This window comes from Macaca thibetana, chromosome 11 (assembly GCF_024542745.1).
Source record: "Macaca thibetana thibetana isolate TM-01 chromosome 11, ASM2454274v1, whole genome shotgun sequence".
Classification (NCBI taxonomy): Eukaryota; Metazoa; Chordata; class Mammalia; order Primates; family Cercopithecidae; genus Macaca; species Macaca thibetana.
Genome location: NC_065588.1, coordinates 125,860,447 through 125,886,810, shown reverse-complemented (window position 1 = coordinate 125,886,810; position 26,364 = coordinate 125,860,447). Strand labels below are relative to the sequence as shown.

The 26,364-nt window shown below is 40.5% G+C and overlaps 1 protein-coding gene and 1 pseudogene across 1 annotated transcript in view; both read left to right on the top strand.

Annotated features, from left to right (window-relative positions):
- LOC126930551 (protein FAM133B-like) overlaps positions 1-26,364 on the top strand; it is a 1,157,570-nt pseudogene that overhangs the window by 617,782 nt on the left and 513,424 nt on the right.
- Positions 1-26,364, top strand: part of TMEM132D (transmembrane protein 132D) — an 840,394-nt gene that overhangs the window by 373,051 nt on the left and 440,979 nt on the right. The window contains exon 3 of the mRNA XM_050747678.1: positions 6,942-7,088. Within this exon, the coding sequence (XP_050603635.1) occupies positions 6,942-7,088 (147 nt within the window). The remainder of the gene's footprint in view (positions 1-6,941; positions 7,089-26,364) is intronic.

The following is a 26,364-nucleotide window of genomic DNA, read 5'->3' as shown; positions in this document are numbered from 1 at the left end:
TTTGTCTCTTGAGCTGGTAGAGAAAAGAGACCAGGATGATCTGTGATCAAAGCAGCAGGTTTAATATACAGTAGTATCCTTTAATCCAAGGTTGTGCTTTCTGGAGTCCGAAAACATTAAATGGAAAATTCTAGGCTGGGTGCGGCAGCTCATGACTGTAATCCCAACACTTTGGGAGGCTGAGGCAGGCAGATCACTTGAGCCCAGGAATTTGGGATCAGTCTGGGCAACAGGGTGAAATCCCATCTCTGCTAAAAGAAGAAAGAAAAATAGAAAAAAATTAGCCAGTGGCGAGCTCCTGTAGTTCCAGCTACTTGGGAGGCTGAGGCAGGAGAATGGTGTGAACCCAGGAGGCAGGCATTTTAATGTTCTATGAATCCACCAGTTACTGAAAACTCTTCTTATCATTTTCCCTCAGGGCAGTGGAAGCCATACCCTCATGCTTCCCCTTTCTTGGCTTCCCCCTGTGGGGGTGTGGAGACCCCCCGATTCTTCTATGAACCAATTCCTCTTCTCTTTGATCTCCTCGAACTATTCTCTACTTCCTTATGTCCATTGAGAGCCCTTGTAATCCCTCACGGTTAGCAAGACAGCAAAAATGGGTTGCATTGAAGTCACAGGTCTTACCTCTAAATTTAATTTTACCCACTAGAAGGGCAGTGGGAAAACAGATTCCCTTGTACAGGTGAAGGTATATGAACACTTAGAGCTGAACTTCCTTGTAACATGACTTCTGCTGCTGTGTGTCATGCCCCCCGTTCTTGGGAATTAAAGGGTCTAGGGGATTCGAGTGACCTCCTTTAACGTGAGGTGAGACATCCTAAGGGGATTGCAAAATGATTAATTGGAGGATGAACTAAAATCAGGACTTGGCAACTTATTATTTTTAATCCATTTGTATGTACGTTTTGTAGCACACATTATTTCAATAGTCCAACCCATGGGTCAGCTGTAAAGTTTATAAACATACAAACCTATGTAAAGGTTGCATATGAATTTTTTTTTTTTTTTTGAGACAGCGTTTTACTCTGTTGCCCAGGCTAGAGTGCAATGGCACAATCTCGGCTCACCGCAACCTCCGCCTCCCGGGTTCAAGCAATTTTCCTGCCTCAGCCTCCTGAGTAGCTGGGTGGGATTACAGGCATACGCCACCACACCCGGCTAATTTTGTAGTTTTAGTAGAGACAGGGTTTCTCCATGTTAGTCAGGCTGGTCTTGAACTCCTGGCCTCAGGCGATCCACCCGCCTCGGCCTCCCAGAGTGCTGGGATTACAGGCATGAGCTACCGCGCCCGGCCGCGTATGAAAATATTTTACTGATGGGGTACATGACAAAGAAGTTGGAACCATATCATTCAGATTGTTACTTTAACTAGGCTTAGCTCTTTCTTCTGCGTCACTGTTGGTCTTTAACTGGCTGTAGTGGAATAGTCACAAAGTAAGGAGACTTAGCAAAGTATATTCCAGTAATAGAAAGAGGGGCCTAGTGTCTCCCAAAGTGAAAAGTGGGACATGATTCCTAAAATACAGTGGCACCGTTAGCAGGTATATCCATGTAACTGTTGGTGAGGGCAGGGCCAAGACGTCCAGATGGGGCTGGAAGTGGTTCATCATATAAGCAAAATGTTATGTGCTATATCAACATGTAGATTTAGTGGAAAGTGGCTTTGTCATAATTTTTTTTTCTGGTCAACCGGAAATTAGAAGCCAAGAATGATTTCAAAATATGTTAATACAGCTACGACCTATAAAAAATGAAGCTAATTTTATGCTTTGACACTATTAATGAAAGAAAATAAGTAAGGAGACAAGGAGCAATTCAAAAAAGCTTTACTGTGACCCAAAAGGGCACGTTTCCATCAATTAACTGGGAGGAATGCCATCACCAAATCTACATGCGTAAGCATGTGGCACCCTTTGGTGGGTGCACACTGTGTATTGTTCCATAGATTGAGCCTATATGGGACTCAAAAATGGAGATACCAGGTTTTACCAGGATTTGATCTACTCAGAGACTATGTGGCCACATGAATCTCTGGGGGAGAAACATGTAGACAAATCTTTCATTTCAGAAGTGAGAGAAGCAGTCCAGAAGTTTGGATCTCTTCCTGTCTTCCTTCCTCCAATTCCCTGGAATTCTACAGTCAGTTATTGATTAAGGCCAATATTAGCCTGCGGATAGCTGATTAGCCAGTAATAGTTTCTAACAGGACTACGTTCATTATGAACAAGTAGCCTGAGACTTACACACAATCCAAATTTCTCTTCTTGGGCTTTGAACCCTATATAGCAAAACTTCTCTCCCCATCCCCCTTCCTTTCTCTTTGCTCTCTCTTCCTCTTTCATTTTTTTCTAATATCACACACACACACACACACACACACACACACACACACACACACACACATCTTAAATAAATCTGCCAACAAACAAAACACTGAAATTCCCCTTTATCCCACTTTTATCTCATCAATCTGCTTTCTGTCCCTATGCATTCTTTATAGCACACATTTGTATTAGTTCAGTAGCCCCAGTGTGAAATTCATAAATGAATATGCCTGTATTCAGGTTGCATATTAAGAACACTTCCACTGACAAGATTGCGTAAGTAGGGAGTTTCTCTTTGGGGCAATGTTGCCTTCAGCCTAAGTCTCTGCATACAGTGATTTGGAGAATGAACTCAAATTTATAGTCTTTAGGAGGCTGACACCTCCCATCAGTTGGAGTCCCCTGGTGGTTGTGGTGAAGGGAGATGCAAATCCTCCACCCAAACCCATCTGTTTTTCCACCATAGTGACAGGGCCACAGTGAGGATGTGGCTGTCCAGGTAAAGACTGACTTCCCAGCACTCGCTGGTCTTGCAGCCTTGTGTGGCCATGAGACTAGGCTCCTTGCAATGGAAGGTGAGTGAATTTGGGCATGCAATGCCCACCTCATCTGCTTAAGAGGAAATCCCTGGCTCTGGTCTACTGCTCTTCCCTCTTCCCCTTGGCTGGAATGGTCATGAGCACAGAGACTTTAGAAGTTATAGATTAAAAACAGTAAAGATGCCTTCAGCCTTGATCCCCGAATGACTGAGTGGAATAGAGCCGCCCAACAACCTGGGTTACCAGCAATGGATGTTCACAGGAGGAGGAAATACACTTCCTTGTTCTGGAAGTCACTGAATCTTAGCCTCCCCTTGTTATATAATTGGAAATGATCATAAATAACTCAGGCTACGTTAAACAAGAAGGGACTAGATGGGAGGATGGGGAATATCTATATGCCTAAAGGAAAGGCTGAGAACCAGATTCAGAAATGTTAGCTGTGTTAATTCCTGCAAACCAGAGAGAAGGAAGTAATAGACAGTTGTACCAGAGCTACAAGGCTGGGTGAATTTCCCCCAACCTTTTTTATTTGCTGTGTCTCTTTGTTCAAGATTATATTCCAGAGAGAATCATTCAGCTGGACTGGCTTAGGTCATGTGTCCACCTCTTGTCCAGGGTTGGAGGGAGAAACTCGACTTACAAGTCCACCATGGTGGTATACAATGGCAGAGGGGTGGGTCATATAAGCGAAATCAAGATGCTGCTACCCAGGAAAGGGGAGATTGGGTAGGGGGAGCAAAAGCAACAACTGCGCACCACATTTCTGAACCCTGGATGCTGTACTTGAAACTGTGCGTGTGTGTGTTTATAATATATACATATTCCACATTATGTATACATATATGTATATACACATTACATATATATTTATATATATATGTATATAAAATATACACAGTCCCTGCAGTTCTATTATGTTTTAAAAACACAATATACCCTTAACCCCAGGCAGGTTTTGTTGATACCCAGTCACAGTGCATGTGCATACTATGGGGAAAATTATGGCTTTCCCCCATCACCATGGTAGATATATTATTAAGAATAAATCTACAGCAAATTATCTTCAGAAATCAAGTGCTGTGTTTATCTCTGTGTAATGAGGCTGTCAGGGTAACCTGTATTTATTGAACCACAAGTAGGTTATAACACTTCCATTAATGAATGTAGGTAACTCAGTTGTCATAACGGGAGAAACCAGCATTCGGTTCGGACCAGTGGAGCCCCGTGGCATGTGTTCTAGGAACTACTTGAGTGGTTCCAAATGGTGCCACTGACAGCTCTGAGATTCGTGCTTCAAAATTATTAACCCAACACACACTGTGTTCAGTAAATACCGTGTCTACATCTCTGAAGAATGACTGTCCGGTTTATTGCATGCATTTTACTTGATATTCACACACAAGGATACTTCTTGAGTGAGTATGCCTTCTCCAATTCCGAACATCTAAAACATGCCCTAGAAATGTGTCTTCTCTTATGAAAATGCTCTGGGTCTCTGAAAGACAATTCCCAGTGTCCTGTATAAAATTCTAGGAAAAAACGTTTGTGCAGAAATAATGCTACCGATGATAGCTTCATTTGCTACTGTAGAATTATTAGCAACAAATGCTGGATACTCCATGGGTTAAACAAGCCACCGTGTCCTTTCTTAAGCACTTGAAAAGGATTCATTGGAGAAACATCGTCTGAATTCCAAATAGCCTACTTATGAATAAAATTTCAGAAAAACATATAAGCCCATTATATATCAGAAAAGGCCTATGTGCTGGTATCTCCTGTATAATGAAAAGGTTGTCACAGCCAGGTTGATGACCTATTTATTTAAAGCAATGTTGATTCAATAAAATTCCACTGCAGAGTAATTGGGACAGCCTTTAGAATTCATCTTAATATAATAGTAGCTGTCCACAGCGGATTGCACTTTTGTTCGCTACCACGTCTTGGTTGCCTACAATTTAAATGAGTTTCTGCAAGGCAGGAATCGTAACTATTCGCTGAGTGTCTCACCTGAGTATCCAGAAAGGTCAGATGGCTTTTTGGCATCTGCATGCAATTCCCAATTTTTAAACGACTGCATTCAAAGTGTTTCCATGCACAATGATTATTTAAAACATAAAATATGTATTTTCCCCCATAGAAATAATGTTATACATGATGATTGTCTTCTAAAAATGCTAACTTTTGCAGTAGGGCCACACCTCAGAAGCAATTCTTGCTCTCTTTGTGGACTAGCCAAATCAGTATGTGTGCTAGGGGTTCCTAAGACCACCCCCAGGTCCAACGAGTCGCTGGAACGGATAGGACTCAGCATGTGGTGAGAATCACTGCTCTGATGTATTAGCCAAGGAACACAAAGCACAGTCCGCAGGGGGAAAAGGCACAGGGGAGGAGACCAGGCTCACGCTCCCAGGAATCTTCTCCCCGTGGAGTCATGCAGGATGCACTTAATTCCTCCAATTCCTCCAGCACATAGCTGGGACACCACTGCCAGGGGAGCTCACCTGAGCCCAGGAGTTCGGGTTTTCACTGGGGGACTGCTCATGGGGGCACCCTCTGCCTGGCACATACCAAAATTCTACGCTCCCAGAAGATAAGAAAATGTCCAGCATAAACCACCTCGTTTGTCCAGTCTAGGCAGCGTGAGCCCCTCTGACCATGAAAAGGGAGGGAACTCTCCCCAAATCCAAGTTCCCAGCCACGCTTGCAAGCGGGCTTTCCTAAGGAGGGCTGTCTCAAGCCTGCGGCCTCAGGTCTTTCCTGCACACTACATTTTAAAACTGTTTCCATGGGAAATACTGTTCTCGGTGTTAGGGACAGACATGTCCTGCTTTTTCTCGAAGCCCTGGTCCTACGACTGTCATCTCCTCCTCACCTTTTGTCCCTAATATTAATAGCAGGAGGTGGTCTCACTTTCTCCTCTGGCATGGCAGAGAGGGGTTCTGAGGTCTAGGCTGTGGCACCATTGCCTTGTCTGCACAGTGATTACGAGTCTGGAGGAACTCCACGTAGGCCGCCCCCACCGTCCTCTTCTGCCCAGGTACCATCAATGTGCTCCAGGTTCCCCTTGGTACTTTTGCTTCAAGACTTTTCCTATTTTCCACTGAAGGACTAAGAGAAAACACAGCAGGAAGCATTATCTTTTTCAAACTTCTAGGCCAGCTTGTAAACAAAAATCAAACCGTTTGCATTTTATTTTATATTTTATTTATTATTATTTTTCTTTTGAGGCAGGATCTCACTCTGTCACCCAAGCTGGAGTGCTGTGGGTCGATCTCAGCTCACTGCAGCCTCCGCCTCCCAGGCTCAAGTGATCCTCCCATCTCAGCCTCCCAAGTAGCTAGGACTACAGGAGAACACCACCACCCTCAAATGATTTCTGTATTTTTAGTCGAGATGGGGTTTCATTATTCTGTGTTTCTTTTAGAAACTTGAGTTGGAAAGAACATATAGAATGGAAAGCATACAGTAAGAAGACAAGATTATAAAAAGTTAACAGGGCTGGGCAAAGTAGCTCCCACTTTGGGAGGCTGAGGCAGGTGGATCACTTGAGGGAATCATTATTCCCTCGCCTATCTGAACCTCAGCCTCATTTTGGGCTTGGAACCTTGCTAGGAAGAGTAGGTAATAGGGACAAAATGTCCATCAGTGCCTGGCACTGGGATACATTCAGTGAATGTGTGTTCTTATTTCAATCTTTACTTTTGCACTTTAGTTGCCTTTTTCTATTGAGTTTGGCCAGGCTAAGGGGTTTCAGGTAGTTTTGTGCTTGTGTCTGGCTTTGGCTTTATTTAAAGACACAAGCTAGTGCAACGATATTCTGTTTCTTTCTGTAACTAATGTTTGCTGGCTATCCATATACCATCTCTAGCTCTTTATTAAAGGCAGGAAAAATGGAAAGAAATTAGGACAGATGGATTGGAAGGCGACTGCAAATTTGTGTTTAAATCCTAGTATACATGAGCTTACACCTGCAAGGCAACGGTGAGCAATTAAGCTCCCCGTGTTCCCAGAACCAGCATGACCCGGGGATTCCCCAGAGCTGACTCAGACCCACACGTGCTGTCTCCAACAGGGCAAAGGTGAAGAAAGGCGTGAACATCATCGGCGTGCGAGCCAGCAGCCCTTCCATTTGGGATGTCAGGGAGCGCACGGATTATACTGGAAAGTATGCACCAGCTGTCATCGTTTGTCAGAAGAAATCGGCTGGCTCGGAAACCAGGTGAGTCCCAGCTGGCCTCCAATATATTCAGATCAGCTGCAAATGTGGCCTCTTTTTTTTTTTTTTTTTTTTTCTTTTCCTGGATTGCGAACAACCATTTCCACTGTGGTTTGCATTTGGTGTGTGTCATCTATTCTATCAGGGCCTCCAGGTAAGATGAATGGAAGCCTTCATTTGGGAAAGATGGGCTATTCTTCACAGCGGACCTACTTAACACCCCGGCAGAGCACCGTGTCACCTGCAAGGACTGCACCCTGCAGATGGAATTGATCCACAAACCATGTTCCTCTTCAACATGACCTCTTTCTAGTCCATGTTATTGGATGAACTGAAACTCTGCATGTCTCATAAAACGGCCCATTTTGCAAGTGTTAGAAACCAGAGCCTATACATCTCTCTTCACATGAGTGCATTCCACGTTTGCAGTGTATATTTAAATATAATGCATGTGATTGTATCCATGGGCAGGCATTTTCTGATGGTACAGTGAACTATCTGCGGTAGAATTGCAGGGAATTGTGGATTACTCTAGGGAGAAATTAAAACCTGAATCTGTCTCTGATAGCCACCAAATTAGAAACAATCAATTCACAGCTGGGCAAAGGGAGGCTTGAAACTCAGTCGTTCTTGTTTGATTGCACTTTCCTGAAATCTCATTTGTGGCTCAGGGGATTTCCTAGTCTGGTCACATATTTTTGTCACCTGTATGTTGCTTTATGCTCATGATACTATTGAAAATTTCAACAATAACGAAAGGAAGAATTCCGGTATGCCATGCATTATTTCTGGAGTGCATTTTTAAACTTCATAGCTCAGTGTTTGGAAAATATTCTTATTTTTTATTATTTATTCTAGCAGGGAGCTCATGAATCTGAGCTGACAACTATTATGATTTTTTTTGGCTTATTACCAAGGAGCATTTGAGACCAATGTGGGGATGATTTGATCTGGATTCCTTTCTGTGCTTCTTTGCTCAATGTTGGTTTTTAGGAATTTGGATTATCAGCAGCTCTCGTTTGGGCCGTTCCTTTTTATTCTTGAAGATTTGCTTGTACAGCAAATGAGAGGGAAAAGAGAAAATCTGTATTTGAGTTCAGTCCTAGATATTTATGTAGTGATATGTTTCTGTAGTGATAGTGTGCCAAACTGGTGACCTGGATGAACTTACAGATACACACGTTGAAACACGTCTGTGCCAGTAATATAATTTGGAAATAAGGTGCTATCTCAATAAAAGATTTATTTTGTGTTTTGTAGTTAGCAAAAATTGGGATAGATGGACACATGGGTGGACGGATGGGTAGATGGATGGATGAATGGATAGATGGATGGGCAAATGGATGGATGAACAGGTGGATGGATGAGAGGGTGGATGAATAGATGTGTTTATTCTTTATCAGAAGAAAAGAATAAATTTAGGGGGAAGAATCTCAACCAATGAACTTTTATTTTCTCTTGTGATTTCTTTTGCCATCTATTTTTATATATTAGTAGAAGCAGTAGTTAGTCTTGTCTATGAGAGGCTGAGGGCGTTGAACCGTTAGAAAATATTTATGCCTTTTTTATTGTTAATTTCTGACAAATAGTTCAGTTCATCTTGGACACGGAGAGAGAGCATGGGTGACCCAGTGGTACCTCCTTCCCATTGAAATGTCAGCTGCCTTTTTATATTTCCAGAGGCTTCCAGAATCTCAGCACATTCAGAGCACATCCAAATGCAGAAATGCATGGTGTTTGCCATTTTTTTTTTTCATCTGTGTCAGTATCTTCTTTAAGAAACAAGTACCCTGAATAGAATATAAAGCTCTTCTTTTAAAAGCCCTAATTCTTCATTCTAAATGAAGACCATTCCTTATCTCTTTGTGGATTCTGATGCCAGTTTTCTGTTTCCTTTTTTATCTTTTTTCTTCTTGTCTTCTGGAGGCCAGGATATGTTTCCTCATACTATGGGTCTGGATGATGGAAAAAGCTTATACACGTACAGATACACACATGCACAATATGTTATATGTGTGTACATGCATACAGCATATAAGCATATAGAACATATATATGTGATATAGATATGCAAATGCATGCATGCATATAGATGTACATTTTACAGGTTTTTGTTCATAGACATATGTGTTGATGTAGGGATTTTACACGGCAGCTAGGAAGGCTCTGCTTAATGAGGAAGCTCTAGAATGGAAGTCTTGTAGCTTTGGGAGCAGGTCTTTTTCCAGCTATGCTCCAGCCCATACAGTAGTGTCTGGCACACAGTGGGCTGTCTATAAATATTTGTTCAATTTGATAATTTGTTCTAGAATTAGACCATATCTCTAGTATATATGTATTATGATACAAATCTGTATGCACACATATTTAGTGGTTTTCTGTATACTTGTTCAAAAGGTAAGGTGCATAGCTGCATGTATAGTGAGGCAGCATTTGGGGAAACCCAGAGAAGGGTACTTTTGTGAGCAGACTATGTCCCAAGAAGTCTACACAAAGGACTGGCAACTGCGATTTCTACGGAGACAACTGGGAAGCTGGGGGAAAAGGCTGAATGTAAATTATTTTTTACAGTGAACCATTTGAACTGTTTGATTTTTTTTTTTTTTTTTTTTTTTTGCTGTGTGCATGTATTACCTATTTCATAAGACATCTGCGACTAAAATAGAGATTTTAAAAATATGATGTATTCATTCCTATATTCAACTTTTATCCTAGCCTTAAAACTGTTCATTTTACTTCTTTCTGCCTTTGGAGAATTAAAGAAAAATCATGCTCCATGATTACAGATAGTGGTGGACTGCGATGAGATGTGTTTTTCTTAAGGATAATTGGAAAATGTATTATAGAGTAGACGTTTTAATAATATTAGTAGGTTTTGCTTCAGAAGCTGTTTTGCTTTATAATTTCCTCCTACCTTCTTTGAATGTTTTCCAGTTATTCTTAAAAGTCAGAATCTGATCATCATCATGCAAAAAAGCAGTCTTAATTAGCTTGAGAGTCATAGATTTGGTATTGCTAATAATTTGCCATGGATCAAGAAGTTGCGTTAATGAAGTTAAGTCACTGTGACAGGTTTAATTTTATGGATTAAGGAGAGACTTTTGTGCTAGTGGTGAACTCACCAGGAGTGAGGAAAGATCTCTTATCTAAGTTGAAATGCATCCTTCCCTGTTTGAAGAAGTTAGGTTGCTGAGAATGTGATCATAACAATATGAATTTATGAATGCTATCACAGCTATCAGATCTGTTTTGACTAAGCATTGCCTGCAGGATAACCAATTATGCTGTGTCCATCAAATTGCATTTTGCATTTTCAGAATCTTGCTCACTATACTCCTATGTTAACTTAGATAAATATGTAACAAAAGCCACATATTATCATTTCCTTGTAGTTCTCTCCATAGATAAGTGTTTCCCAAAACTCACCACAGTTGATATGTAAATGATTTTAGGTGTTAACGTAGAAATGAGGTTAAATATACTTGAATGACAAAACTTACATTTATTTAAGTTCTCCAGCAAGACTTGATTGAAGAGAAGTTCATCTCTTTTAAGGGCTAGTATCTCTTTAAAGCTTCTATCCTTAGCTGATCGATACATTATAGATAGGCAAGAATACATAGCTAAATTTAATCTATTTTCATAATTATCTATTTGTTCATTGTAATACTGATTTTACATTTTTGGTAATTAACATTTCATTTTAAAACAAATGTTTTGTTTCGTTTTGTTTTGTTTCCTGAGACAAGGTCTCACACTGTTGCCCAAGTGGGAGTGCAGTGGTGCGATCTTGGCTCACTGCAGCCTCTGCCTCCTGGGTTCAAGCGATTCTCCTGCCTCAGCCACCCAAGTAGCTGGGATTACAGGCGTGTACCACCACACCTGGCTAATTTTTGTTTATATAGTAGAGACGGGGTTTTGCCCTGTTGCCCAGGCTGGTCTCAAACTCCTGAGCCCAAGTAATCTACCTGCCTTGGCCTCCCAAAGTGCTGAGATTACAGGAGTGAGCCATCACACCCGGCCTTAAATAGACTGTTTTCGGAAACAAATAGGAATATCTTCAACAAGACAGAAGTTTTTTCTTTCTCACATAAAAGAAGCTTAAGGCTGGCCACGGCTGGAATGGCAGTTCTCCAGTATCACTGGGGTCTCAGGACCCTTTCCTTCTTCAACCCCATGTGAATGGAGGGTTTACATCCTCGTAGATCGAGATGGCTTCAGGAGTGTCAGTCATTGCAGGCAAAAGAAAAGTGACAGAAAAAGGTCTTCTTAACTGGGTTGACTCTTTTTAGACAACCTTCCTGGAAGCTCTTTTCAACCCTATTTCTCTCTCTTGCATCTCATTGATAAGAACTTAATCACATGACCAAACCATACTTCAAAGGAAAGTAGGAAACATAATTTATTACCAGCAGGGTGCCCAGTTCAAAATCAGTGTTCTGTTCTAAAGAAAGAAGAGGCTGGGCGTGGTGGCTCATGCCTGTAATCCCAGCACTTTGGGAGGCCGAGGCGGGTGGATCACGAGGTCAGGAATTCGAGACCAGCCTGGCCAATATGGTGAAACCCTATCTCTACTAAAAATACAAAAATTAGCTGTGCATGGTGGTGTGTGCCTATAATCCCAGCTACTGAGGAGGCTGAGGCAGGAGAATTGCTCGAACTTGGGAGGCAGAGGTTGAGGTGAGCTGAACTCATACCATTGCACTCCAGCCTGGGCGACAGAGCAAGACTTTGTCTCAAGGAAGAAAAAAAATAAAAATAAAAAATAAAACAGAACTGCAGCCTGGGGAAGTGGGGCAACCAGCAGCCTCTGTTTCATCAATTTATAAAGAATACACATATGGGAATTCCAGTAATGATGAAAAAAGCATAGTACCTCACTAACCTCCTTCACTTTAGTAGGATCCTTTAGAAATTTGCAGTACAATGTAATAGGGTGGGGAACTCACATTAGCACTGTATCAGAACAGTTCTGTGTATGTTAGAAACTTAAAGAAATGCTTGTTAATTTTCCAGCAGGCTGTCATCCACTAATTGAAACAATCAGTTCTTCTAACGCCCAGAATCTGAGTATCAGCAAACCTGAGACAGTGGTATGAAGTCATCAAAATGGCGTGACTTTCCTTTCGTGGGCAACTGTGATTTACGATGCCTTAAATAGTTTCTATATCCTCCCTATTGACTATGGATTACCACAGTTGTATTTATTACCATCTGAATGATGATTCTGCAGAGAGAGTGGGAAGAACATAAATGTGAGATCCAGAAAATCTGATGTTTAGTTCTCATTTTTATGCTGTGTGTCGCAGTGATGTCTGTCTGGCAGATGACCAGAGAGGAAAAGCAACTTCCTCCTCTGTAATATTGGCATAACAATGCCAGCCTTCACTGGACTATTGTGAGAATCAAATACAGTCACACATGTGCACACACTTTGAAATAATCAACAGAACCTTCATCATTTTTAAATTGTTAAAACACCCATGTAGTATATGCAGCACACATACCCAAGTCCTCTTAGACCATGAAGGAAGCTTTTATTTCCAGAGTCTAAATTTAAATTTCCCAGAGTACAAGATGAATCACATTAGTTGTATACTGAGCCTGTATCAAAGATAATGAAGTTTCCCCATTATGTTTAAATTTAGAATCTGTCAAAAGTATTTCCATTCAAGTTTGTTTTAATAACTTCTGCATTAGGGATACAACAGACGAAGATGTTGTTTTCAGAACTCTTAGATATCATTTCTACTAATTATATTAGCAAAAAAAAAAAAAAAAAAAAAACACTCGGCTGGGCACCGTGGCTCACACCTGTAGTCCCAGCACTTTGGGAGGCTGAGATGGGCAGATGACAAAGTCAGGAGATCGAGACCATCCTGGCCAACATGGCGAAGCCCCATCTCTACTAAAATACAAAAAAAAAACTGGGTGTGGTGGTGGGTGCCTGTAGTCCCAGCTACACAGGAGGCTGAGGCAGGGAAATCGCTTGAACCCGGGAGGCGGAGGTTGCAGTGAGTCAAGATCGTGCCACTGCACTACGGCTTGGGTGAGAGAGTGACAGAGTGAGACTCCTTCTCCAAAAAAACAAAGAAAAAAAGAAAGAAAAGAAAATGAAAATAATAAAATGGTTTTCTGAGGATGAGGGACAACAGAGAACTCTATTTTTTTTTTTGAGACGGAGTCTCGCTTTGTCGCCTGGCTGGAGTGCAGTGGCGGGATCTTGGCTCATTGCAAGCTCTGCCTCCAGGGAGAACAGAGAACTCCTATACCCTTCTGGGGGATTTGTGAAATGGTTCTTCCACTGTAGAGATATATTTGTCGGTATCTGGCTAATAAGATTTAAAACCTGAATCATAGGACCCTGAAATTAGTGTTCTAGATATATATGCTTTAGATAAAAACTTAGCCATCAGTCTGGAGAGATGGATACAGGGCTGTAATTGCAGCGTTTTTTGTTTGTTTGTTTTTGGTAATAGCAGACAGTTAAAAACAGTCTAAATGCCCATCAAGATGTGAATGAATTTTAAAAAGTTGTGTTCATGTAATAGAATTTTTTGCAGCAATTATGAGGGATGCCATTGATCTGTGTATATCAGCAAGAAATTAACCTGAAACTGTAATGTTGGACGGGGAGAAAATCTTGAATAGTAGCATGTGTAATATGTTACCACTAATGTAATTATGAAGAGAACCCCCACAGCAATGTGTTGTTTTAGGGAAAATTACTGAGTTAATACAGGTATAGATGGGTCAAGGACATGACTGTTTCTTGAAAAGTCAATGTGTGAGCAATGCACGTTCAGGTGAAGTACGCAAAGATATTTTCCAGACATCGTGGGGAACAGAGCTTTAGAATCTTCCTAAGATAGCACTGAGTTTTGCCCCAGTAAATGTAAGCTTATCTACATTTGCCTCCCTGAAAAAACATTTAAACGAAGCCAGGAGGCAGCAGTAATTCAAGCATATGGCCTGGCAGTCAAGCGGAATGATGAACCCCGTTCTCTGTGAAATCAGACTTCAGGCTGACTCACTCAACATTTCCTGACACTCGTTCAATCTCATTATACAGTAGCACGAAGGAGGGTGAGATTTGCCTTAATTTACCCTTGTATTGCTTTGCTTTTATTATATCCATATATCTGGTATTTAATATCTTCTGTTTCCAAGTAGAGCACCAAATTTAGAATTAAATTATTGAACATCCACTTTCCATGGGTAATGGCGCTGAGTTACCGCCGAGCGTCTTTGCTAGTGGAAGCTGCCCTGGCTTTTTGATAGGATCTCCGGAGTGCCATAATACTAAAATACCGACTGCTTCTCTTGCTATAGCTACAAGAGTCATGCATGTGGCATAAATAATAACCTAATAGCAACAATAATTACATTATGCCACTTGCTGCTGTTCATCAAAATGCTTCATCAATACACTCCGGGGCTGTAGATCATGGCTAATGTTTGGTTGCTGTCGCTTTGTGATTTCGGAGTCCTGTGAAGGCCACTAGATGTTGCTTCAAGGAAAGATAAAGCTCCCCTTTCAATGGAACTACCAAACACATCTGCAGTGGCAGAAATGTCTAAAGTGACACACGACATTCCATGTAGAAAACCGTGTGCTGCTATCTGTCTTCATGTACATGTCTGAACTTGCACCTTCAATAGGTGTGTGTGTCTGTGTGTGTGTCCGTGTGCGTGTGCATGCACATATGTGCAGGCCTTAGTGTCTTCTCTGAGCAGGAAATCTTCAGAAGCAGTCCTACAGAGAAGAAAAAGGCCAAGTCTCTATGTCTACATACAGCTATTTTTCTATATCTGATCTCTGTGTATATATCGAATCTATATCTACATATATATCTAATCTATATAGTTTTGTCTATAGATCCATATTTCTATCTATCTTATCCATACCCATATCTATACTTATATATATATTAGTAGCATATATACACACACTGTAAAATCCAAAAGTATTTTTTTATTTGTTAAGGATCATGAACATTTGCAGTCACTGTTTCTGATGGGTGTTCATTGTCAATAAGTGAATAGATTTCTGCATCTCTCCAAAATAGCCTTGGATGTTTTTGATGACGAGGGAGTGTTCTTTGCGACAGCCACTTCCTTTGATCACTTAACTGTGTGGGCCACACGGTCTCAGGTCTGTCCCTTCATGCTCTGTGACAACCCTTTACCATGAGGATTTGATCAAACTTGCCGAAACCTCTAGATTCCCCTGGTGTGCTTAGCTTGGTGGAACAAATGCTGTGTTTGGATGATCTGTGGCTTGAAGGCCTGGGGAACAGTTTAGAAAGATGATAGTATTTCATGGAACATTAAAAAAAGGAATGAAAGAAAAATTATAGGATCCATCCGAAGAAGCTTTATTTACAGTCCAACTAATACAAAGTATCATCTTGTTTCTTATGTCCTAAAAATCTCATTCTGTTGTTTCTCATGGACAGGATGTCTTATTTTTTAAGTATTAATATATACGGTTTGGTAAAGCAACTTTCTTCTGACAGCTTTCACCTGCCATGATGTGTGTCAATCAGTGTAAGAACTTTCTGTGGTGACTTCTTAGTCCTTGAACCCTGGTGACTAACTGTGACATCAGTTAGAGAAACTGGCAATATGGGCATATGACTTTATATTCCTACTTAGAACCTTTTTAAAGCTCTTGTGTTATAAATTACATACTGTCAAATTGACCTATTTTAGGCACACAGTTAAATGAATTTTAGAAGATGTCTTTGGTTGTTCAGCCATCACTGCAACCCAGTTTTCCATCACCAGAAAAAAAAAAATCAGCTTTTACTCATTTGCATGAAGTTTTTATTTCTCTCTCAATTCTAGGCAATAAGTGGTCTCTTCTGTGTATAATTTTGCTGTTTCCACAATAGCCCAAACTGTGAATAACCCAAATGTCTGCCAGCTGGTGAGAGATAAATAACTGTGATACATCTAAGCAGCAGAATACTACTCAGCAATGAAAAAGAACAAGCTACGGAAGCACTGAGAAAACGTAGATTAGCCCTGAAGTGCGATGCTGAAGGAAGCCAGACACAAGAGAGCATGTTTATGATTCCATTGATATTCGATTTCTAGATTGCACTTTAAATTAATAGATTTTCAACTTCTCAATAGGACCCACTAAGTTACGAAGTACCTGGTGACCTTAATTCTTTCTCAACTGCTCTTTTATTTTCTACATAAACTTGCTCTTTTCCTTTTAGAACTTTAAGCTCTGTGATCAGCAGTAGAAGAAATAAATGATCCGTTCACCAGCCATTCTAATCAGGGGTAGCATTAAAAGCTATTTCACCTTGCTATTTTGAAGAGGTTTATTTCTTTAAACAAATGATTCCAATTAATAAATGCAGGTAGTTCTAGATACTTAATCTTTTGTCTTAAAGATAGATCCGGTTTTTCTACTATAGAATAGAGATGCTGGGGGTAAATTCAACTCATATCACAAGACCAGTGACCCCTTTCCTATAACCTGAATTTGAAAATCCTCCAGAGTAAAATGGGTTTCTGTCTTGTGGACAGAATACCAACATGTGACGTAATTGTATCAGGATCAAATCCAGAGTCTCCAAGAGACATCAACTGGGACTCTGTAAATATAAGAAAGTATCTCCTCAGTTTGGTCAATATCAATTTCAGTCACTGGGTGTTTCTGTCTATAATTACTCAGCATTGTTTTTGGATAACTCCCGAAGTCTGCTAAATGTGGTTTTGATTACTCATTCCTGGAGGCAAGTGTAACATGGATGACAGCAACATTTTGTTTGGTCTATAGGTCCTTATTATAGCAGGTCTACAGGCAGAAAACCTGTGCGAAGCTGGGCGCAGTGGCTCAAGCCTGTAATCCCAGCACTTTGGGAGGCCGAGACAGGCGGATCACGAGGTCAGGAGATCGAGACCATCTTGGCTAACACGGCGAAACCCCGTCTCTACTAAAAAATACAAAAAACTAGCCAGGCGAGGTGGCGGGCGCCTGTAGTCCCAGCTACTCGGGAGGCTGAGGCAGGAGAATGGCGGGAACCCGGGAGGCCGAGCTTGCAGTGAGCTGAGATCCGGCCACAGCACTCCAGCCTGGGCGACAGAGCAAGACTCCGTCTCAGAAAAAAAAAAAAAAAAAAGAAAAGAAATGAGAACACGTGGGTGCCTAAAAGCGCTGATGGGAGAGGGTGATTGAATTTGGTTTTTAATATCAAGACACAGAGTTGATCTCAACATATACAGCTTAATCGTGGCATGCCTTGATCATTCTTTTACCTGAAATCATTAAAAAGATGGAGGGCTTAGGGAATAAAAATGGTGAAGCTTGGTCCAGGTTTCCTGAAACTCTGACAATAACAATATTTCCACAGTATTTGTCGTGTCTACGTCAAACCTGCAAGATCACTTACATGCTCCTTTAACTCCTTTTACTTTTGAATTCAAGTAAATTTATTCCAAAGGGAAGTTATAAAAAATAGAAAAACTAGGATAATTTGGATTTAGAAGTTAATTGTGAAAACCAAATAATGAAAGGAGTGACTACTAATGATTTCCACGTGGAGACTATTGCTTGCAGCCAGTTTCGGGGTTTTTTTCTTCTGTGTTAGAACAGATAGTTGGCAGGTCTTACAGAAGGATTAGAGACATATGCACCTCAGAGTATGCCTTTCTCCTTAAGAGAATCAAAGGATTGAAAGCAAGATGTCATGGTATTAAGCATTTCACTATGTATTGTTGTTCTCTCCAACTAAACCCACAGCTGGAAAGAGAGTAGGGGGGTTGGGAGGCCCTAAGATTATTTAATGTCTATTCTGCTTAAACACCCACCAAAAATCAAGTTAGGCCCCACTGAACACTGTCTTGCACACCTATGGTGACGGATGCCCCACACTAACAAAAACGGTACTGTACAAAACACTTATCTATCTATACATATATGTGCACATACATCATATTCCTAGAGGCCTTTATAAGTTGCAAAATGTCTTCTATGGGAAATTTATGTTTTCTCCTGATTGTTTCCTTGATACCTTTAAAACAAGCATTCTTGGCCAGGCACGGTGGCTCACGCCCATAATCCCATAACTTTGGGAGGCCGAGGTGGGCGGATCACCTGAGGTCAGGAGTTGGAGACCAGCCTGGCCAACATGGTGAAACCCTGTCTGTACTAAAAATACAAAAAGTAGCTGGGCATGGTGGTGGGCACCTGTAATCCCAGCTACTCAGGAGGCCGAGGCAGTAGAATCGCTTGAACCCAGGAGGCGGAGGTTGCAGAGAGCCGAGATTGTACCACTGCACTCCAGCCTGGGCCACAGAGTAAGAATCCATCTCAAATTAAAAAAAAAAAAAACAGTGTTCTTATCTGTTTTTGGTGTCATAGATTGCTTTGACAATTCTGTGACATTTATGAATCTATCCTCAGAATAATGTTTTTAATTCTCTAAAATGAAATTCACAGGAATCCTGAGGAATGCAGCTATATTGAAATGCAGCTTTCAAAACATTTTCTAAATTGTGATAAGGTATTTTATGAGCTTCCTTAATAAAACTCTGAAAACAAAGCCTAGCAGCACCTGTAATAACTACTGTGATTTCAAGTAAGTGTTCAGGGCAGGGCACATTTTGAAATATCTTTTACAAATCCAATAGACTATGAAGATCGCTGTGGCTCCTTTTGGTGAAAAGTCACAGCTACTCTGGTAGTCACCGAGGTTCAACATTGAAGGACGTGCTAATTTTCAGTTCCAGGGTAGAAAAAATAAAGGGCTGTTTTTTTTTCCCAGCCAAGTTCATAGAACCCTGAATTCTAAATCCATTCACACCAGACTAATAACCCCTTCCTTTAAAGGAGCTCAGATTTCTTAAAATGCAATGAGACATAATTAAAGGGAAAAAGTATCTTTAGCATATAAAAGCCTAAACCTCCTTGGGCTGTAACTGGGAATGTGTATTCTATTAAAACTTCAGATGAATAGAATTGTAACCAACAGAAAAGCTTCAAAGAACTTCCTATATAGAAAAGCAATATGTCAGTGTGTGCCAACGTTCATTAAAATTTTTAATAACCTTTGTTTCTACATTTTAGGGTTTATCTTAATAATCAGGAGTGTTATACCTAAGCACGGTGTTCACATTGTTACTGATAATAGAAAAAAATTAGAATCCTTAAGTGCTAGGAATACAGGAGTGATTAAATAACTATAGCATTTCACAGAGCAAAATGTAACAGAGCTGATAATGGTGTTTTAAAAGATTTATTGGCATGAGGAAACGCTCTCAATTTACTGATATGTTAAAAAAAGGCATGAAATAAAATGTATAGAGTAGCAACCTGATTTTGTTAATAACCAAATGTATATGTACATATTTATACACATATATACATATATATACACACACATATATACACATATATACACACACATACAATATAGTCAACAGGCTAAAAGTGAAATATAACACAACTTTAATAACAGTGAAATTATGACTGATATTTATTTCCTCCTGAATTCAAACCATAAAATGTTGAGAAGCTACCGTGTGCTAGGCATTGTACTGTATGACACCAATGGCAAACAAAACAAAGTGTATGTTCTCATGATCTTAGAGTCTCATTCTTTCATTTGTTGACACTTGCCAAATCTTCTGCAAAAAACATGCCTTAGTTTTATTAATTAGAAAAATATATGCTGGGGTTTTGATTCTTCTATTGTTCTTATAAACTCGCAATAGAAAAATTATGCATTTCCTTCAAGTGTGAAATTGAGGTTGACATGAAGGGAACTGTCAAGGTATTCGAAAATGAAATTGTTTATCCTCCTTAGGGTAAAAAAAAAAAAAAAAAAAAAAAAAAAAAAAAAAAAAAAACTTTCTTTGAAAGTTACTGCCTTGTGATGATCTTGTAGTTATATTCATCAATATATTTTTGTGTTGGCATTTAAGTGACTATCTTTTTGCCAGGTAAATTAGAATGAATCGATTCTATTGTACAATAATTTTAGGCTATATATTAAAATAATACAAAGAAACTAAGGACATCGACAAGTTCCAAGGCGGTGGATGTATTAGAAGTCGGATTTTCTTTTACAGCATAAATATCATCAGAAAGAAGCCAAGCTTAATTTCTCCTTGTTCCTTATTCAACTGTGCCTGCCACATAGAAAACTACCTCCAAACTAATTTCAGAATGACCTTGAGATGGGGTTATGAGCCTAAAAAATTGTATCAGAAGCCTCAGGCAGGATTTATGAGAAGATGTGGATTGAATTTTGCATGGGGAAGGACAATTTCATTTAGTATTTATTGTCCAGTGCTATTTTAGCATCAGGCAATGAAACAGCTTGACACCCTCAGAGATGCTCCCGTGGGTCCACCCCACTCAGGGGTTGGCAGTTGCCATCCCAGAGAACCATAGGAATAGCAGGTGGCTAATGTTTTCCCCACTGAATGGCCCTGGCTTCTCTATCTCCCTCACCCCCTTTGATTGTAGACATGCTCAGACCCTCCAACGCACCCCTTTTCATTAAAGTATTATATCTACCTTTAGACCTTTTGAATCGGTAATCTGAGTACTAATACCTCACACTGGTTAATAGATAAATATGTACCAGCTTCTTCAAACAGTTTTACCTAGAGCTTATTTCAATTTAACCAACTTGATTCTTCTAATGCTAAGGGTAGGCAAAAAATCTCATCGCCATTTGATGGATCTTGAAGCTGAGGCCCAGCGAAATTTAGGTAACTTACATTACTTTCTGTAGTGGGCTGAATAATACTTCCCATTCCCACTCCCACCCTCACCCAAACATGCCTGTGTCTGGAATCTATAGCCTGTGAATATATAGCTTACATGGTAACAGTCTTTGAAGATGTGATTAAGTTGAGGACCTTCAGATGAGACTAATCTGATGGGTCCCGTGTAATTACAGAGGAGAGAAAGGCAGAGGGAGATTTGGTGTCAGAAGTAGGAGATGTGGTAATGGAAATGGAGGTTTGATGGATTTGAAGAAGGGGCCAGGAGCCCAGGAATGCGGAAGCCTCTAAAAGCTGAAAAAAGCAAGGCAATGGATTCTCCCCTGAAGCCTCCAGAAAGAACCTGCCTGGCCAACACCTTGATTTCAGGCTTCTGACCTCCAGAGCTGTAAGGGAGTCAATCTGCATTATGTTAAGCCTCTGTATTTGTGGTCATTTGTTACAGCAGCCATCGGAAGCTAGCACATCTCCTTAGTTCAGCTCTGCAGTGATGGTGTGTTATGGTTTGGCAATTCAAGTCTCATCCTGAATTGTAGCTCCCATAATTCCTACATGTTGTGGGAGGGACCCAGTGGGAGATAATGGAATCATGGGGGTGGTTTCCCCCATACTGTTCTCATGGTAGTGAATAAGTCTAATGAGATCTGATAGTTTTATAAGGGGAACCCCTTTCACTTGGCTCTCATTTTCTCTCTTGTCTGCCACCATGTAAGATGTGCCTTTCACCTTCTGCCATGACTGTGAGGCCTCCCCAGCCACGTGGAACTGTGAGTCCATTAAACCTCTTTTTCTTTGTAAATTACCCAGTCTTGGGTATGTCTTTATCAGCAGCGTGAAAACAGACTAATACATGGTAGAACTAGGTTTCAAACACTGGGGAGGCAGGTTCAGAACTGGATCCCTTAGTCAGATGTTGCACTTACAGACTTTTGGACTTGGGTCAGATCCCCTGGAGTGAGGAAAGCAAAATGATTAAGTGAATGTTAATGTGGGTTCACAGGGTCTGAGTCCAAGTCCACTCCCTACTACCGATCAGCTGTGCAATTGTCTAGAATGTGTAGCCTCTTGATGTCCACACACATGGAAGGGATGTAATGATGACACATCAAGCAGTCCTGAGGATGGAGGAAGTGAATGCATGAAAAGCACCTTGCATGGTTCTTGTCTCATTGTCAATGTCATTCTAGGGGAGAGAAAGGAATATTGTTTCCTCACTTTCTGCATGGTTCATGGCTGACACCTCATAACAAAAGACAGATTAACAAGAGAAAAGCATAACGAAATTATTTAACCAAGGTTTTGTATGACACGGGAGCTTTCAGAAATAAAAATCAAAAGAAAACTGTGGTTTTATGCATAGGTTCAATGAAGAATGGACAGTTATGTCTATTGGACAGGGTGATTGGACAGAAAGGGGTATGGTCCATTGGTAATAAACTGGAGGGGGTTTGGGATATAGCAAGGCTATTTGTTTAGATTCTCCCTGGCCTTCAGATATAGGGCAGGACCCCTCTGGAATGAGGGTATTACAACCTTCTCTTTGGAGAGGTAGTCAGAGAATTCCTTTATGACCATGGCTCAGGGGAGAATGGTAGGAGGAGGTCATAGTGGCGTTCTTGCTTCTGCTTCTGCTTCTGTGGTATTCTCATCACCAAAGTTCCGTATTTTGGGGAATTATGTTCTGGGCCCTAGGATCATGGCCACATCCAGTAATAGAAGGCACGCTAAGATTTTATAAAGCCAGAAGGGTTTGAAATGTCAACTTTCAATCACATTGGTAGTGCTCTAAATTTATTTGTTCATTCATTTATCTATTCATATTCATTTTATTTGTAACTATTAGGTGGGGAAAGGTGTATGTAGAAAACATCTTTTCTGAAATTAGTTCAAAAAATCGTGCAGGGCTGAAAACCAGTATACTGACAGCAATAAGACACAGCATTCCGATTTCTGGGGAGCATTAAGTATGTGGTTGCCTGGTTTCTTCTGGGAAAGTCAGTGGGCATCTAGATTAAGAGATAAGTAAAATAAAGTTGGTAGTCCTGTCTACGTGGTGCTTACAGAGCAAATATTGATTGAAAATATGCTGAACTGGGGCTCTGGGGAGATGCAAGAGTTAATGTTCTTCCAGAAGGGCCTCATGCTGTAAAGCAGCCGTTTATGCTAGCAGGCTTTGATTAAATGAGTCTCTCTGAATGACTAAAGAGCAATTCTATTATAGGCAGTCCTTGTTTTCCATCACCAGGCATTCTGGAACATCACTAATCATGGAGCATATTGTCTTACACTGGACTCTATTTTCCCATAGGAACAGTGCTGCAATTTCAGGGGGTTGGAGGGTGTTGCATTCCTTCCTGAGGGCTTCAGCTTCAGACAAATCATAGCTATCAAGAGAATGGATCATAAAAGCAACATTCTAACCATCTCAACATCAATGATCATTTCACGCAGTGAAATTGCATCCGTTCTCTCCTGTTCAGCAAATGTATATTAGGCATCTAATTTACACCACATACTTTGTTAGGCCCTAAGGATGCAAAGATGAATGTTGGGGATGAACGAACAGTCCTGCGTGTTCATTCAGCTCCAATGCACAGATAAATCATTTCAATTCATCGAGGTCAGCATGATCAGAGATGGGTGTACATACTATTGATGTTCTAAGAATCCCCTGGGCTCTACGCACAACATAAAAATCTAGCCCTTCAATGTCAAAACTCAGACCATAATTTGTCAGCTGTGGTTTATCAGTAGGAACACTACAGTTAGAGTGAGAAGATATATTTTTGATTTCTATATCAGTTAAGAATCTGTCTATTGAAAGAGACAGAAAATCCAGCTCCAACTACTTTATTCAAGGGAGAAAAAAGAAGAAACAAAGAAAAAGATTGAATGCAGATGATCGTGGTGGTGGTGGTGATAGAATTATGGGCGCATGAAACAAAAAGTCTTGAAGTAGACTACTGCGGTTGGATAGGATTTGTTTGCCCCCACCAAAATTCATGTTAAAATCTGGTCCCCGTTATGGCAGTGTTGGGAGATGGAGTCTAGTGGGTGATGTTTGGGTTATGGGGTCAGATCCCTCATCAATGGCTGAGTGCTATGCTCATGGTAGTATGTTCTCACCCTCAAAAGACTGAATTGGTTCTTGAGGGAGTGGTTAAGTTCTCTTAAGAGTAGGTCGTTACAAAGCCTGTCAAGTTTTCTCCTCTTCACACATGTATGCTCCCTTGTTGACCTTCTCCATTGTGTTGTGATGCAGCATCAAAACCCTCACCAGAAGCCAGGGCCATGCCCTTGAGCTTCTCAGCCTACAAAATTGTGGGATAAATAAGCTTCTTTTCTCTATTAGTTACCCAGCCTCAGATACTTTTTTCTAGCAACACAAAATGGACTAAGACACTGACCTTCAAGTATGGCTGGTGTGGTGGTTTCAAAACACGTCTAGAAATTATTTGACACTCCTGCCTTCAGAAGGTGGAGTCCAATAACCCTCCTTTTGAATGCAGGTTAGATGTAGTAACTTGCCTCTAATGAACTCGTAGCAGAATGACGGCGTGTGCCTTCTGAAACTGGGTCCTAAACTACATTTCTACTTCTGCTTTGCTCTTTCTTGAGACACTCACTCTGGACAAGCTAGGCAGCTGCCATGACATGTGGACATGCAGGTAGCCAGTAGAGAGGCCCACGTGGGGATGGACTGAGGACTCCTGCTATGGTCAGCACAAACTGACCAGAAACATGAGTGAGCCTCCTTGGAAACAAAGCACCTAGCCCCTAGTCGATCACAGTCCTGGCCAACTTCAGATGGTAACCCCTGAGCTAAAACAACCCAGCTAAGCTGCTCCCAAGTTCTTGACCCTCAGAAACTGTATAGCTAATAAATATTTATGTTGTTTTGTTACACCACAGTGTTGCTTGGTTTATGGCTTAGAAGATGTCACCAATGTTCAGTGTCTCTCTGTCATCTGGTTTGTCTCTGTGCTGGCTATAATTCTCAGAAGGGCTCACCTCTTTTGATGATAAATGGAATACAACAGTTCTGACATCAAACTGTCCCATTTTTGAGTTCAGTAGAAAAGATACTACAAAGTCTCTCTCCAGTAGTTCCTCCAGAAATCTTGAGATTTACTCTTATGATACCAGCCTTTGCCATGTGCCTCTCCCTGGGCCAGTCCTGTTGCTGCAATTTAGGTGCATGCTGAAGACACAGGAATAGGGTCAGAGCCACTGAAACTCAGAAAGTAGTGGGGTGAGAGGCAGCTTTCTATCTGTCAGACCATGGTCTTATTAGGAAAAGAGGAGTTGAATCAGGAATTATTTGAGTAGCTACCATTTTTCAGGCACAGTTCTAAGCACTGCAGATGCTTCAGGATAAAACAACAACAAAAGAAGAAAAATGCCTACATTTCATAAAGTTTACATGCAAGTGGATGAATTCTGGGTAGTTAAACACACTGTAAATGCAGCTAGTCATCCCATATTTATTATTTAACAGCTGTGTGACATTAAATGGGCAACTTTCTTCTGAGTCTTATTTTCCTCATCTGAAACATTAAGGTATAAAACGTCTTCTCCCTCCTTGGCAAGATTTTTCTAAGGATAAAATGAGGTAATAAAAGTGAAAACAATATATAAAGCACAGAATATTATTGTTTTCCATATTAAAACTGATTTTGCAGCCCAGGAGGAAATATTTGCAAATCATAATGCTGACAAAGGACTCATATCCAGAAGAGAAGACAAATGACCCAGTTAAAAAATGGGTAACATATTTGAACAGAGATTTCACAAAAGTAGATATACAGATGTTAAATAAGCACATGAAAAGACTCCCAGCACCTTTGGCTATGAAAGAAATACAAATTTAAACTACCATGAGTTACCATCACACATCCACTACAATGGCTAAATTTTAAAAGACTGACAAAGCCTTATACTTGCAAATTCATAGTAGTTGTTTCACAATAACCCAAGTGTCCAACATCAGGTGAATTGATGAACAAATTTCTATATATCCATAAATGGAATAAGACTCAAAGATAAAAAGGAATGACACACTGGTACACATAACATAGATGCATTGCAAAAAAAATTTTGACTGACTGAAAGAAGCCAGACACAAATGATTATATACTGTACTGTTCCATTTATGTGAAATTCTATAGAAGGCAAGTCCAATCAATAGTGACAGAAGGCAGGTTAGGGATTACTGAGACCAGAGAAGAGAAGGGAATTGAATTAACAGGTGCACAAAAGAAATTGATGGGTTGGTGGCTATATTTTACATCATGATTATGATGTGTTTATATGACTATATACATTTATCAAAGTTCAACCAACTATATGCTTAAAATGGGTGCACTATTTATGTGGAACTACAAAAGACCTAGAATAACCAAAGCTATCCTAAGCAAAAAGAGCAAAACTGGAGGAATCACATTACTTGACTTCAAATTATACTACTGAGCTATAGTAACTAAAACAGCATGGTACTGGCATTAAAACAGAGACACAGACCAAT